At 60.7% G+C, this 12,361-nt stretch overlaps 5 protein-coding genes across 5 annotated transcripts; 2 read left to right on the top strand and 3 right to left on the bottom strand.

Moving 5' to 3' along the window:
* Positions 1-524: 524 nt before the first annotated feature.
* On the top strand, positions 525-2,452 carry GGTG_04341 (geranylgeranyl transferase type-2 subunit alpha). Its single transcript, XM_009222136.1, has 4 exons — positions 525-640; positions 756-860; positions 1,000-1,753; positions 1,832-2,452. The coding sequence occupies exons 1-4, from the start codon at positions 632-634 to the stop codon at positions 2,209-2,211; spliced, it is 1,248 nt and encodes a 415-aa protein (XP_009220400.1). The 5' UTR covers positions 525-631; the 3' UTR covers positions 2,212-2,452.
* GGTG_04342 (hypothetical protein) lies at positions 2,242-4,450 on the bottom strand. The gene is made up of 2 exons (XM_009222137.1): positions 3,792-4,450; positions 2,242-3,701 (listed from the first exon to the last, which is right to left on the bottom strand). The coding sequence occupies exons 1-2, from the start codon at positions 4,311-4,313 to the stop codon at positions 2,439-2,441; spliced, it is 1,785 nt and encodes a 594-aa protein (XP_009220401.1). The 5' UTR covers positions 4,314-4,450; the 3' UTR covers positions 2,242-2,438.
* A 36-nt stretch (positions 4,451-4,486) lies between these two features.
* GGTG_04343 (PP-loop family protein) lies at positions 4,487-7,171 on the bottom strand. The gene is made up of 2 exons (XM_009222138.1): positions 6,968-7,171; positions 4,487-6,896 (listed from the first exon to the last, which is right to left on the bottom strand). Exons 1-2 carry the CDS (start codon positions 7,104-7,106, stop codon positions 4,735-4,737), a joined length of 2,301 nt encoding a protein of 766 aa, XP_009220402.1. The 5' UTR covers positions 7,107-7,171; the 3' UTR covers positions 4,487-4,734.
* Positions 7,172-7,282: 111 nt separating this feature from the next.
* On the top strand, positions 7,283-8,948 carry GGTG_04344 (hypothetical protein). The gene has a single exon (XM_009222139.1). The coding sequence runs from the start codon at positions 7,703-7,705 to the stop codon at positions 8,636-8,638; it is 936 nt and encodes a 311-aa protein (XP_009220403.1). The 5' UTR covers positions 7,283-7,702; the 3' UTR covers positions 8,639-8,948.
* GGTG_04345 (peroxin 14/17) lies at positions 8,749-10,567 on the bottom strand. Its single transcript, XM_009222140.1, has 2 exons — positions 10,163-10,567; positions 8,749-10,107 (listed from the first exon to the last, which is right to left on the bottom strand). Exons 1-2 carry the CDS (start codon positions 10,418-10,420, stop codon positions 9,211-9,213), a joined length of 1,155 nt encoding a protein of 384 aa, XP_009220404.1. The 5' UTR covers positions 10,421-10,567; the 3' UTR covers positions 8,749-9,210.
* Between the last annotated feature and the right edge of the window lie 1,794 nt (positions 10,568-12,361).

A 12,361-nucleotide genomic window follows, 5' to 3' on the forward strand; every position in this document is an offset into this window, starting at 1 on the left:
AAGGTGGGCGAAGACAAGGTGGGGAAAAGTGGACCCCCAAACCTCAGCCAAGGTGGCAAGGGGGGTAAAAATGCGTATGCATTGCATATGCAAAGCTTGTACAATATTTTTAAAAAATGATAAATGAATTATTAAATATTAAATCATTTAAAATTAAATATAGCGTTTTATATAATTACTTGTTTTTTATTTATTTATATAATATTTTATTATTTATATTTTTATACGTTTTTACTAATTTTTTTTTAAAAAAAAACAATAATTGCATATGCGTTGCATATGCAATTCAAAACCACCTCAGCCAAGGTGGGAGAAAAAATGGGTCGTTTAACCAAATTGGGGGATTTTTTAAGCTCCCACCTTGTCTGAGGTCTTCGCCTACCTTGGCTGAGCTGACTACTCGCGCTCTGTGATGTGACACGCGGCGTGGATAACATGCAATAGGGTGGATCCGGACCCACCAGCGTTGCAGCGCGGGGGCGTCATCCATGGAGCCGTTGTGTTGCTGCCCTTGCAGTGCAAAAGCCAACGACTCCCGCGACACCCGAATGACGTCCCCCGCCTGCTGGTGCACCAGACTGGCTGGTGTTTTTGTTTGTGCTTGTCGTGCTTTCCCCGTGAAGCTGCAGCCATGGCGAGCGTAGGTGCCCTCTTCTTCCACGACCCAGTACACGCGGCCGTTTGAGCACTCCTCGGATGCCCTCGCACTTGGCGCCACCCATGGACTGTTTGCTGAGGCCACCTCACGTCAAAAGCACGGTGTAAGCCGCTCGGTTCGACCTCGCACTGAAGAGCAGAGACTACAAGAAGTCGACAAGATCAAGAAATACCGCGACCTCGAGGCCCAGCTGAGGACCGAGGTGCGTGCCCGCTGGCTGGCGCCGCCCAACAGCCCCAACACGGCCCCCCCTGGCCCGCGTCCCGGCGCAGCACACCCGCCACTTGGCTAACACCCATGGCGTTGCATCGGTGATCGGCTTGCCAACAAAACCAAAACAGCTCGCACACCACAATCAAGGACCTGACGTCTTCGCGCTCACCTCGCGCCTGCTCAAGCTCAACCCGGAGTACTATTCAGTATGGAACGACCGCAGACGCTTGCTAATCTCTGGATTGTTGTCCGCACCCTCGGCTGGCTGCTCGCCCTCGAGGGTGTCGCCGAGTTCTTCTCTGACATCCACTACCACAACGTCATCCGCCGCCTCCTTGGCGTCTTCATCGACCACGACCCCTCACACCCGCGACTCCCAGACGACTGGGCCGAGTGGTACTACAGTTGACGCTGCCGGGGCAGGCACCGACTCTGGCAATGAGGACGGCCAGGATAAGGCCAAGGACCAAGAAATTCTGCGGTCCGAGCTCGCCTTCACCATCCCACTGCTGATGGAGTTCCCTAAATGCTACTGGATCTGGAACTACCGCCTGTGGGTGTTGCAGCAGGCCGTCCAACGTCTCGACATGCCCGTCGCTCGCCGCATATGGGAGGAGGAGCTTGGGCTGGTCGGCAAGATGCTGACCAGGGATCGGCGCAACTTTCACGCGTGGGGCTACCGCCGGCACGTCGTCGCCAAGCTTGAGAGCGCCGAGCTCGCCGGCAAAAGCCTTGTCCCAGAAGAATTCGAATACACCACCAAAATGATCCGCGTCGATTTGTCAAACTTCTCGGCCTGGCATAACCGGAGCAAGCTCATCCCTCGGCTCCTGAAGGAACAGGGGGCTGGAGACGTTGAAAGGAAGAAACTGCTTGACGACGGTAGGCAGAAAGGCCCCGGCAATGGTACTGGAAAGTTGGTTGGTTGGACCAAGTGCTGACTATGTTGGGAATGTACAGAGTTGAAGCTCATCCGGGACGCCTTGAACGTCGGCCCGGAAGACCAGTCTCTCTGGTACTATCACCAGTTTCTCATGCTCAATGTCTTCAATACCCTTGGAAGCGAGTCCATGGCGCCCAACCTGTCTATGGCGGAGAGGGTGGCTTACGTCAACCGAGAGATGGACGACATCAGGGACTTGCTCGAGGACTACGAGGACATCAAATGGCTATACGAAGCGCTCGTCGAGTACACGGTCGCCCTGTCGAAGGTAGAAAGTCGGAAGCTGACGAGCGAAGAGCTGGGCCGGTTGAGGGAGTGGCTAGGGAAGTTGGATGAGCTCGATCCCATGAGGAGAGGGAGGTGGGCGGACGCCAGGAAAGAATATGGTCTTGGCTAGCATTGTCACAATATAATGGATTCAGTTCATTGTCGCGTATAATGAATTTTCATTCACGGCGGCCGAGCTGCTGGATTACAACAAAAAGAGTCACTAAACAGCAAACAGATCACTCCCCAGCCTATATTATACCCCCGCAGGGCATAGCAGTTACGAAGACCATCAGTTAATATGGGTTTCTCCGGGTTTTCTTTCACATAAAATACACAGCGAAATTGGAAGATCCCTCATAGCGGTATGTGGCCGTTACATTTGTCCACAACCAAGCCCGCCCTGTCCCCGACGAGCCCGTCAAAGTAGGCGAGCAGCGTGTCCAGCGGCAGCATGTCCATCTCGCCCAGCGCGGGGCTGGCCGACTTGAGCACCTTTCCGCTGAACAGGGTCCGGACGAAGTAGCCTCCGCCACTGCCGCCGCCGCCGGCGGGCGCGTCCTTGCGCCTCCGCCACAGCTCAAAGACGACCTCGCTGCCCATGCCGGGCCAGACCATCTCGTCGAGCTGCAGCACCGACAGCAGCCTGCTGACGGACCCGTCGTGCGCGACGTTGTGCCGGTAAACGATGCCGCCGCCGCTACTGGCACCACCACCACCACCACCACACGCTGCGGCCTCGCGCAGGTGCGCGGCCAGCTCGGCGACCCAGACGCCCATGGCGGCGGCGGCGGCGCCCAGCGTCTCGCGCGAGCCGCGGTACACGTGGGCGTACTCCCAGTGCCCGAATCTGTAGACCTGGTCCGCCAGGGCCTGGTCGACGCAGGCGGACGTGTCGTTCCTGACGACGCCGCCGGTGCCGTCGGGGACCAGCTTGCACGGCAGCGGCTTGGCGTGGCACTGGCGCGCCGAGAGGTTGTCAAAGTAGTGGTCCAGGCTCTTGTGGAAGCCGGCGTCGGCGGCGGGCACGCCCGAGATGTCGTCCAGGCGGGTGTACAGAGGGGACGCGGCGGCCAGGTGTGCGGCCCAGGCCGGGTCGGCGGCGGGGGTCTGGGCGCGCGAGAGGGCGGCGGCGGCGGCGGGGCAGGGGTACTGCGGCTCGAGGCTGTCGACGCCGGCGGCCTGGATCTCGAGCGGGATGGGCCCCGTCGACCGCGTCATGCCCGCGACCAGCATGCCGGCCACCTGGCTCGTGATGACGTTCTGGGTGACGCGGAACCGCGTGCGGGCGCGCCACGCGGGCGCGCCGGAGGCCCGGTCGGGCAGGAGGCCGAGGAGGGTGTGGTAGACGGCGTACAGGTCGTCGCCGTGCCGGGCCGAGTCGTCGAGCCCGCCCGTCGTGATCTGCGGGAACTGGCACGTGCCGACCCAGCCCGAGGGCACGAACGTGTTCAGCGGTGAGACGGCGCCCTGCCAGTAGGCCTGCGCCGAGGATCGGCTGCCGTCGGGCGAAAGGGGCTGGCCGTAGACGAAGAGGCCCTGGTCGTCACAGTTCCAGCGGTACGACTCGACCGGGAAGGCGTTGGACGAGTAGGGGGTTCGTTTGTGGTGGCGGTGGATCTAAGTAGGGGGTTCATGTTATTCTCGCGATACGTTTCTGCGTGAATCACTCTCAGGATGCCACCCGTCCAGGAGCCACAGGAAACCTACCACCTCGACGTACTTGAGCTCAAACTCGCTCGAAGGACGTACGTACTCCTGGGGCCGGACGTGCGGCATGTTGCACCAGTTGGACGTGCCGTCCTCCCAGTTGCCCGACGGCTCAAACACGAACTTGGGCACCCCCTCCCCGCCGACGACGGCGCTGAGGTTGTTGTACGGCGTCCGGCCCGATGCGTGCCAGCTTAGATCAACCGCCGCAGCAGCAGTAGCTACAGCCACCGCCGCTGGGGTAAGCAGCACGGCGCGGTGGGCCCACATGGTCGTCGTCGTTGTCGCGAGCAGCTGCTCATAGGGGAAGCCAAGGAGGAACAAGACGGTGGTGGCGACCAAGAGGAGCAGTAGCGCCGGCAGACCGTATGGTGAGAGGCTCCTCGTCGCCGAGCTGCCGAGTTCCCACCTGGGCATGGCTCGCCTTCCCTTCACGAGGGGGAAGGCATGCCTTTTATCCAGCCCGGCCTGCGACGGCGGCCCGGCTGAGACAACAGGCCGCAAGGGTCCACCGGTCCGCATTCAGCTTCCTGATTTTGTGATCTCGGTGCGTGGTACGTGGTGGTCTGGAGGGAACACAGGACGCACGTGCTTGCCAGATGCAAGTCTGGCGGGACTGTGGTGGTGCTTGACGGCGGGGCATGCATCTGCAGGTTGCGTCTGCCCCTGGTTCCTGGCGGTTTGCAGCACCCCACGTGCGCTGTTCCAGTCGTTTAGTGGCAAGTCGGCATTAGGGAGCGGCAAAGCGCTGGCATCATCAGACAAGGGCGCAAAACCCACCTGCCTTATACATTCAAGCAAGATTGCCGCGAGATATATGTTGCACATTTTGTTATTTTTTCCCCTCATGGACTGGGTCCCGAATTCATCAGGCACTCTGCCGCAATCTTTCCCATGTTTGCCGCGGACGAAAAGAGTGTTGCAACATTCGTAACAACTAGCCTCATGTTGCACAAGCTGCCTTTCTCTCGCCGAAATCCTCGGCCGTGATACAGGGCGTCAATTTATTGACGCCCATGTCTGACAGTCGATAATCGTCCCTTGGGGGCCGCCGCTTGTCCAGAGGCGCCCTGTGACGGAGCCAGGACACGGCCTTGTCCAGCCTCTGCAGCTCGCAGGCCTCGACGCGCTTCAGCACCTCGGTGCCGACCTTGCGGAACCGAACCTCCCACTTGATCCACTCGTCGATCCCCTGAAGATGCACGCCCAACGTGGGGATGGCAACCAGGTTGATGCTTGCGTTCCCATCGCCCCAGATGCTAGACCATACCTCCACCTGCCTCTGGGGCGACATGTCTGTGTCTGGTAGGTTGGGCTCCCGCAGGGCCCAGTCGACAGGCCCGAGCGTGTAGATGGCGGGGAGTGTCCAGCGCACCTTTCCAGGCGCGTACCGGCGCAGCAGCCCATCCAGTCTCTTGCGCTCGGCGTCGTCGGGCAGCTGCTCCCGGAAGCGCCTCAGGTGGCCAACCTCGAGGGGCCCGACCAGGATGCGATTGGGAAGTCGGTGCACAATGTTGAACCAGAATCGGCCTCCGTCGTAGGGGCGGAAGCGGTAGTGTTTCTCGTTCTTGCTAGAGAGCTTCAGCTCCGAGCGAGGCCGCCACCACAGTGGCTCGAGATAACGCGGAATGTCATTTACGAGGGCGGGGAATCGCTGGCGCGAGGGTGAGATATGTGGTGCCCGCGCCAGTCGCCAGTGTAGCTCCTTGCTGCCGTCCTCTGTTTCCTGGAATAAAGGGGTGAAGTGGACGTGGTTTAGAACGAACCCTTGCACCGAGCCAGGGGCAGCCGTGCCTTCTGTAGTCGGCGCTAGAGAAGGGAATAATCGGGTTATAAAGGGCTGCATATTATCGAGCGTGGTCACTATGGGCATTGGCGAGGCGACCCGTAACAGCTTCCGGATAAGGAGGCCTGCGACCGTTCTCAAGTGCTTCAGACGACCCCGGAACTCACGGGCAGCGGAGATAGATGATGCCCGCCGGGGTCTCGGCATCGAGAGCTCGGGGAGTTTGACAACGATGGTTCCGGCATTGGGCTGAAAGTCAAACAGGTCCGTCTGCTGTAATAGCCTCGAGGCCTCCGCCTGCTGGACCTCATACTTTGCCCGGCATCTCTTGGAGATTTTCAAGATGGCAGGCTTCTGTAACACAACTGGCAGGGTGTAGTTTTGCACTAGGTGCCTAAGTGCGTTGCGCTGGGTGAGCGTGGCATCTTTGTTGCTCTCATCCTCGAACCAGGGGACTCGGTTGTGGACGCAAGTGGCCACGAGGCGATCCTTGGAAAATTCCAGAAGTGGTCGATAAATCATGGCGCCCCCGTCCTCGACAGGACACGGGGCGATGTTGAGCGGAGCGTGGCGGGAATGCATACCCAGGCGGCGACCTGGCGTAAAGTCGAGCGAGGCCACCCCGAGGGGATCGGAGTCGCCACTTGCCCCATCGCGCAGCTCTCGCTCAAGCTCTTCCCAGTTCAGAGCCATCTCCGACTTGAGGGCGTCCCGGATCCCCGCCCGCTCGTTGGACAGCATTGTCATGCGGTACATGGGGTTGCTGGAGAGCTGGTCGTCGATGAAGCCGCTCGCGTGCGAGCCAAAGATGCTGTCGATGTGAGGCATGTCCCCAGCCGGCGGGATGCCCATGAGCCCGCGGGGGCTGGGGTAGTTGAGCAGGCGCATCAGCACCGTCTCGTACTGGTCGTCCTCGTGGTGGGCGAGGAACATGGAGACGGCGCCGCGGATCTGCATGCGACGCGCGAAGATCTGGAAGCGCTGCTCGCGGGCCACGGTCTCGAAGTTGGGCAGTTCGTGGAGCATCTCGCGCGCCTCCTTGGCAGACGGGAAGTGGCCCGGCTTCCTCAGGAGCTTCCTCCACTGGATCCGGCTCGGCTCGGCGATCCGGAAGGTTGGGTACTTCCTCAGCAGAGCCGACACCCTCGCAGCCTCTTGGGCGCTGCCTTCGCGGTAGCCATGGTCGATGGTGACGGCGATGAAGTAGTCGACAGGGTTGTCGGCTACGCGCCAGCCGTCAAAGCTACGGTATTGGCGGAGGGTCTGGTTGCACAAGTAGGCCAGAGCCATGGAATCGACGCCGCCGCTTATGGCTAGAGCTATGGCGGGGGGTCAGCCATGAGCCGGCGGGTATTCTGATGGGCACAGCAGCTCCGGGATCAGGCCTTACCAACAGGGGCCGGGCGGTTCTTGGCCTTGGCCGACACCGGGTTCGGGAAGCGGGGACGGCAGATGGCGTCAACCGCCTCCTTGAACTCGGCGACGCCAATGGGCCGGGCACCCGTGAGGACAGGTGGTATTCCCCGCATTCCATCCTACGCTTATGGTGTCTCGCGCAATGGGTGTTGGAGCTGGGGGTTTTCTTGATATCTTGATGTGGTGCTGAAGCGCAGACCCCAGGTGCGGATCCAATCAGCTCATGACGAGTGGGGCCAGTTGGCATCTGTCGTCACAGTCGGGAAGGAGAGAAGGTTTCCGAGTACCTATCTCACACAGACTGAAGCTTTCTTTCTCGATAGATGCTGTTGCAGTGGCCAATTCCATGCTTCCAGATCTACCCGAGGCGCATGATCTACAGGCATCCCTCCCGACCTGTCCGACTGCCCGGCCGTCTCGTATTAAAGCCGTCGGAGATGGGAAATGCTAGGCCGAGCTCGGCGGCCCCACTCGAGAATATTTGGGATGCGCCCGCTTCTCGATCCCACTTTGACGCAAATCTTGCTGTCGACACAACGCTCGCCATCTACGTCTCGAGGGGAGCCAGCTGAAGATCTCGACTTCAAAACCATGCTTCCCGCGCGCCGGTAACAAAGCTACAGGCCCCGGCCACACTCGAGCGACCTCAAGAATCCCCGACGGTCCCGTCCCGAGCCCTTTCCCCTTGAGCCCCCCCCTCTTCGCGACCATGTCTGCCCCCCAGCCGAACACGCAGTTTACGACGGCCCTCCTCGCCGGCGCGCTGGCCGGTACCACGGTCGACCTCTCGCTCTTCCCGCTCGACACGCTCAAGACGCGCCTGCAGTCCTCGGGCGGCTTCTTCCCCTCGGGCGGCTTCCGGGGTATCTACCGGGGCGTGGGCTCCGCCGTCGTCGGGTCCGCGCCCGGCGCCGCACTCTTCTTCGTCACGTACGAGGGCTTCAAGGACGCCCTCTCCCACCCCTCTTCCTCGTCTCTACTGCTCTCCACCACACTCGCAGGAGGAGGAGGTGGGGGTGGAGGTGAGGAGGCGTTTACCCCGCCGCCGGCCGCCGTCACGCACATGGTGGCCGCGTCGCTAGGCGAGGTGGCGGCCTGTTCGGTGCGCGTGCCAACCGAGGTCGTCAAGCAGCGCGCGCAGGCCGGCCAGCACGGCGGGAGCTCGGCCGCGGCGCTGATCGACATCCTGTCGCTGCGGTCCGGCCCCCGCGGCTTTGCGGGCGTGTGGCGCGAGCTGTACCGCGGCTGGGGCATCACCGTGTTCCGTGAGGTGCCCTTCACCGTCATCCAGTTCCCGCTGTGGGAGGCGCTCAAGGCATGGGGCCGGAGCAGGCGCGGCGTCGATGGTGGTGGCGGTGGCGGTGGCGGTTCTGGGGGCGGCGACGTCGGCGCCGCCGAGAGCGCCCTGTACGGCAGCCTGAGCGGCGCCGTCGCGGCGGGCGTCACGACGCCGCTCGACGTGCTCAAGACGCGCGTCATGCTGAGCAGGGAGCGCGAGTCGGTGCTGTCCATCGCCAAGAGCATCCTGCGCGACCACGGCATAAGACCCTTCTTCGCCGGCATCGGCCCCAGGGTCGCCTGGATCAGCGCCGGCGGCGCAATCTTCCTTGGCAGCTACCAGTGGGCTGTCAACACTCTCGCTTGAGGGGCCATGATATTGAACGACCCATCAACCAGGCGACGACCTTCGCTGGGGAGCCGGCATCGTAACACATGCCTTTCCACAAAGATATCCAGCGAGGCTTCACTGTAACCATAAGCTACCGGGGCAGTTTGGTTGTATGATAGACGAGTGGGACATGGACATATATATATAGATGATGATAGCACGCACGAACGACGATTCTAAGCAATTAGGGTTTGATTTATCAGGAATTGTATGGTATTCCAAGGGTGATATTATAAACGAGCATCTCTTCACGTGGCTTATCCCAGCCCATGTGGTCTATTCGCACACATTACCTTGTCTTCAACCACAGGGCAAGTCCAAGTTTATCCCAGCGATCAATCAATGCTATAGAGCTTCTCCCTCTCATAGGACAAGGACATATACTTCCTTCGGGGATCGCCCTGCCCGAAGGGGTCGTCCTTCCCACAGCGAATCTCATAGACCCTCGACCTCAAAAAGGACACGCGGGGGTCGCCCTCCCCAAAGAGATTGTCCTTCCCAGAGATATCGTCCTTCCCAGAGAGATCATCCTTCCCAGAGAGATCGTCCTATCGACCAGCCACCGGGAAGCTTCTGGAACTCAGCAGGACGCCCTTAACCCTCCTGATGTTTTCCTTGACAGCCTTGACCTCGTCGTCGGGCTCGCGCCTGCCCGCGCTCCCGTAAAGGGTGTAGCCGGCGCCGAACTGGGTCGGGTAGGGGCGCGACATGTGGTCGAGGTCGTCCTTGAACACGTCCAGCGCCGCTTTGATGGCGTCGTAGCCCTCGCTCTGCGCGGCGATGCCCATGCTGACCTCACGGAGCGACGCGGCTAGGCCCGAGACGCGGAGCGCCTGGGCGGCGACCACGTCGGCCGCGTCCTGCCGCGGCGCCGGCGTCAGGGGCGGCGTGGCGGTCTGGACGCCGATGTCGCGGTGGAATACCTCGGTCGGGTCGCCGCAGCTGCTGGCCGCGTCGTCGCCCGGCTGCTGCTGCTGCTGCATGGCCGTCGCTGTGGTGGCGGTCTTGGTGGCGGCCGGGATCTCCGAGACCATCTCCTCGAGCTTGGACACGAGCGAGCCGAGCCCCCGGGAGGCCTGCTCTTGCAGCTCGACGCGGGCGTCGGTCAGCGACGAGACCATGGGCGTCAGCACGTGCTGCGACGCGCCGTAGACGAGTGTCGCGAAGCCGGCGAGGGCCGAGGCCGTCTGCAGGAAGCCCGAGGCCGTGACGAGGGGCGGGGCGCGCTCGCGTCGGGTCAGGAATTCGGGGTACGTCACGATGGGGGCGTGGTCTGGCACCGGCTCGGATTCTAGGGTCAGATGCGAGAGTTGGGTTATGGGCGGCGTCTCGAGGTCCCGGACGGTCGCGGAGGCGGGCTCTGGAACTGGGAGTTGGGATGTTGCCACATCCTTGTCCTGGCTGGCCGTGGCGGTGGGTGCTACTGCTTCTTGGGGCGCGTCTGTCTTGATGGGGTGTTAGATGGAACCGCATCTCATGGAATTGTCTGTAGGTACTTACTGTCTCAGAGCTGCCAGACGCGACGGCTTTGGCATCTTCTTCAAGGAGCGCGTTGATGTCGGTTTCGCTGATGCCCTTGGTCTTGAGAAATATGACCTTTTCCTCTCTGGATTCCCGACGCACCTCGTCGGTCTGGAGGAAGCGCCTCGCGACGTCTAATGTCGACTGCGATTCTGGCTGGACGTCATCTTGAGCCGGGGATCCTTCCGGCTCTGGAACCAGGACGGGGCCGTTTTCTTTCTTATCCGAGTCGCTCATGTCTGAGTAGATCTGGGCGCTGTGTCGGCCCAGCTCACATTCTCAGACGATGGGTGTGAGGTGAATCCAGCTGGGGATTGATCACAACTTGTCGCAGCTTGATAGACGGAACTGGACCGCTTCCTCCAAGCGGACCTCGGCAGGCGGCCTGCCTGTGCCTGGCAGCAGACGATCCACCCACCCGCGCTGGTGTGGGTCGGATGGACTCTGGCCTTACTTTTCAGGCCCAGGTCTTCTGCCGCCTTGTCGGTCGTGTTTCGCAAGGCTGTCCGGACGGGCTCAGGACGGTGAACCCTGATTGATGTACCCGTTATTTGCTTGCTCGTATTTTCTCAGAAACGCCGCATTTGTTTGGCTGTTTTTATTGCTCGGAAGTCGTTTGGACTCAGGTTTGGTGGCCAAGTTAAACACGTACTGCCGATCGCGTCCTCACTTTTTTGGCCCCTTGATCAAAGCAGAAAAGGGGGCGCCAACCATTGCGACGCCAAACAATCACCACCAACCAGGTTACCAGACGCAAAGCAGATCCGAGGATTTAGTTTACATCGACAAAAGGCCCAGGTCATTAATAACGTCTTTCCGAAGAAGGGTTCGGGCCGCAAACACGGACAAGGTGGTGGCCACATTGATGCTGGCAAAGTCCTTATCGGGTTGATTCCAGCCAGCCATCAATTCCAGCTCGCACGCGGTTGTCGCACACGACCAGACCAGACCGCGGCTTGACCAGGGTGCGACAACAGCCACCACCAACTGGCATTTGTTGTGACAAGAGGACAGGATAAGAAGTAAGTTGGACCGACTACCTACTAGTTGTTTATTTGTCCTTCCATTCTTGGGCGTCTCGGCATTGTATCGCACAACACACCATGCACCACCAACGCACTCCCTTCCCCGCCCCCTTCCATCATCACGCTCCATCTTTCAGATGAGCCGTGCTGTGTCGCCTGTGTAGCTCCCACCTCTACCTCTCTATAGCCCATGCTCGAGAGAAGGATCAAATAGTCGCGCATTGGAGTAAGCCAGCACAGGCGTATACCTATATACCCACCTAGACCGGAGCACAGGCTGTGTGGCAAGCGCCCGCGGATGGACAGGAAGCGAGTCGGCCGGCAAAACACGCGCGCCTCGGAAAGCGTCATCGCCAAGGACCAACGATTGGGCTTCGTGTGATCCCGAGCTCGATTGGACCGAGACAGCGCCAGCGAGCAGCCTCCACTGAAGCTGCCTCCACTGTTGTCGGGGTGTGCATGCATGTGCAGCTGGGGACGCCAGAGCCTCGACAGGACGGGACAGGGCAACCTCAACGGCAGCAACGGACGCTTGGGGCGTGAGGCGTGCGTGGTGGTGTGGCTGTCCGTCACTCGTCGCCCGTCGCTCGAGCAATCCGCGAAAGCGGCCAACCCAAAGGCCTAAAGGCCTCTGGGTCCTGGTGGCCGATCCGAAATTTGTCTTGGGCGAACCACAAGCAGTCCCAGTTCCCAGTCCCCCAGCCCTTGCCGCCGAGATAGGACAGACGCGGCCAAATTTGGATTGGGCGATTGGAACGCCCTCATGCCTGCTCACGCCCAGCTCACCGGACCTCAACTCCTGCTTCCTGCGCCGCCCGCCTCCCGACGCCCCCATTGGGCTGACCAGGACGCTGCTCACCCCACATCACCTCGGAGGCTTTGTCGTGTCTGTCTCACGGGCTTTGGGCAACCTTCGGTCTGGACAAGCTTAGTTTGACCCTCGCCGAACGGGCCAACCACCCCTCGTCATCACATCCTCCTCCTCCTCAGATATTGACACCTTGGAATTTCACCGCTTCCCATCCCGCTTCAATCCGCCACCCTGACTCATACCTATACCTACAACCCTACCTATCTACCTACCCATCTACCTACAAACCCACAAATTACGCTTGCCTCACCTGGTCGAGGTCACAATCCCCGACACCAAATC

The sequence above is a fragment of the Gaeumannomyces tritici genome (genome assembly GCF_000145635.1).
Source record: "Gaeumannomyces tritici R3-111a-1 unplaced genomic scaffold supercont2.2, whole genome shotgun sequence".
Taxonomy (NCBI): domain Eukaryota; kingdom Fungi; phylum Ascomycota; class Sordariomycetes; order Magnaporthales; family Magnaporthaceae; genus Gaeumannomyces; species Gaeumannomyces tritici.

Bases quoted from the DNA above. Each gene is read 5' to 3' on its own strand.
- GGTG_04341 (XM_009222136.1), top strand. The intron at 861-999 runs GTGCGTGCCCGC...AAACCAAAACAG, and splicing joins AGGCCCAGCTGAGGACCGAG to CTCGCACACCACAATCAAGG. The intron at 1,754-1,831 runs GTAGGCAGAAAG...GGGAATGTACAG, and splicing joins GAAGAAACTGCTTGACGACG to AGTTGAAGCTCATCCGGGAC.
- GGTG_04342 (XM_009222137.1), bottom strand. From the start codon at position 4,313: ATGCGGACCGGTGGACCCTTGCGGCCTGTTGTCTCAGCCGGGCCGCCG. The intron at 3,702-3,791 runs GTAGGTTTCCTG...CCCCCTACTTAG, and splicing joins AGCTCAAGTACGTCGAGGTG to ATCCACCGCCACCACAAACG.
- GGTG_04343 (XM_009222138.1), bottom strand. From the start codon at position 7,106: ATGCGGGGAATACCACCTGTCCTCACGGGTGCCCGGCCCATTGGCGTC. The intron at 6,897-6,967 runs GTAAGGCCTGAT...CCCCCGCCATAG, and splicing joins GAACCGCCCGGCCCCTGTTG to CTCTAGCCATAAGCGGCGGC.
- GGTG_04344 (XM_009222139.1), top strand. From the start codon at position 7,703: ATGTCTGCCCCCCAGCCGAACACGCAGTTTACGACGGCCCTCCTCGCC.
- GGTG_04345 (XM_009222140.1), bottom strand. From the start codon at position 10,420: ATGAGCGACTCGGATAAGAAAGAAAACGGCCCCGTCCTGGTTCCAGAG. The intron at 10,108-10,162 runs GTAAGTACCTAC...CACCCCATCAAG, and splicing joins CGTCTGGCAGCTCTGAGACA to ACAGACGCGCCCCAAGAAGC.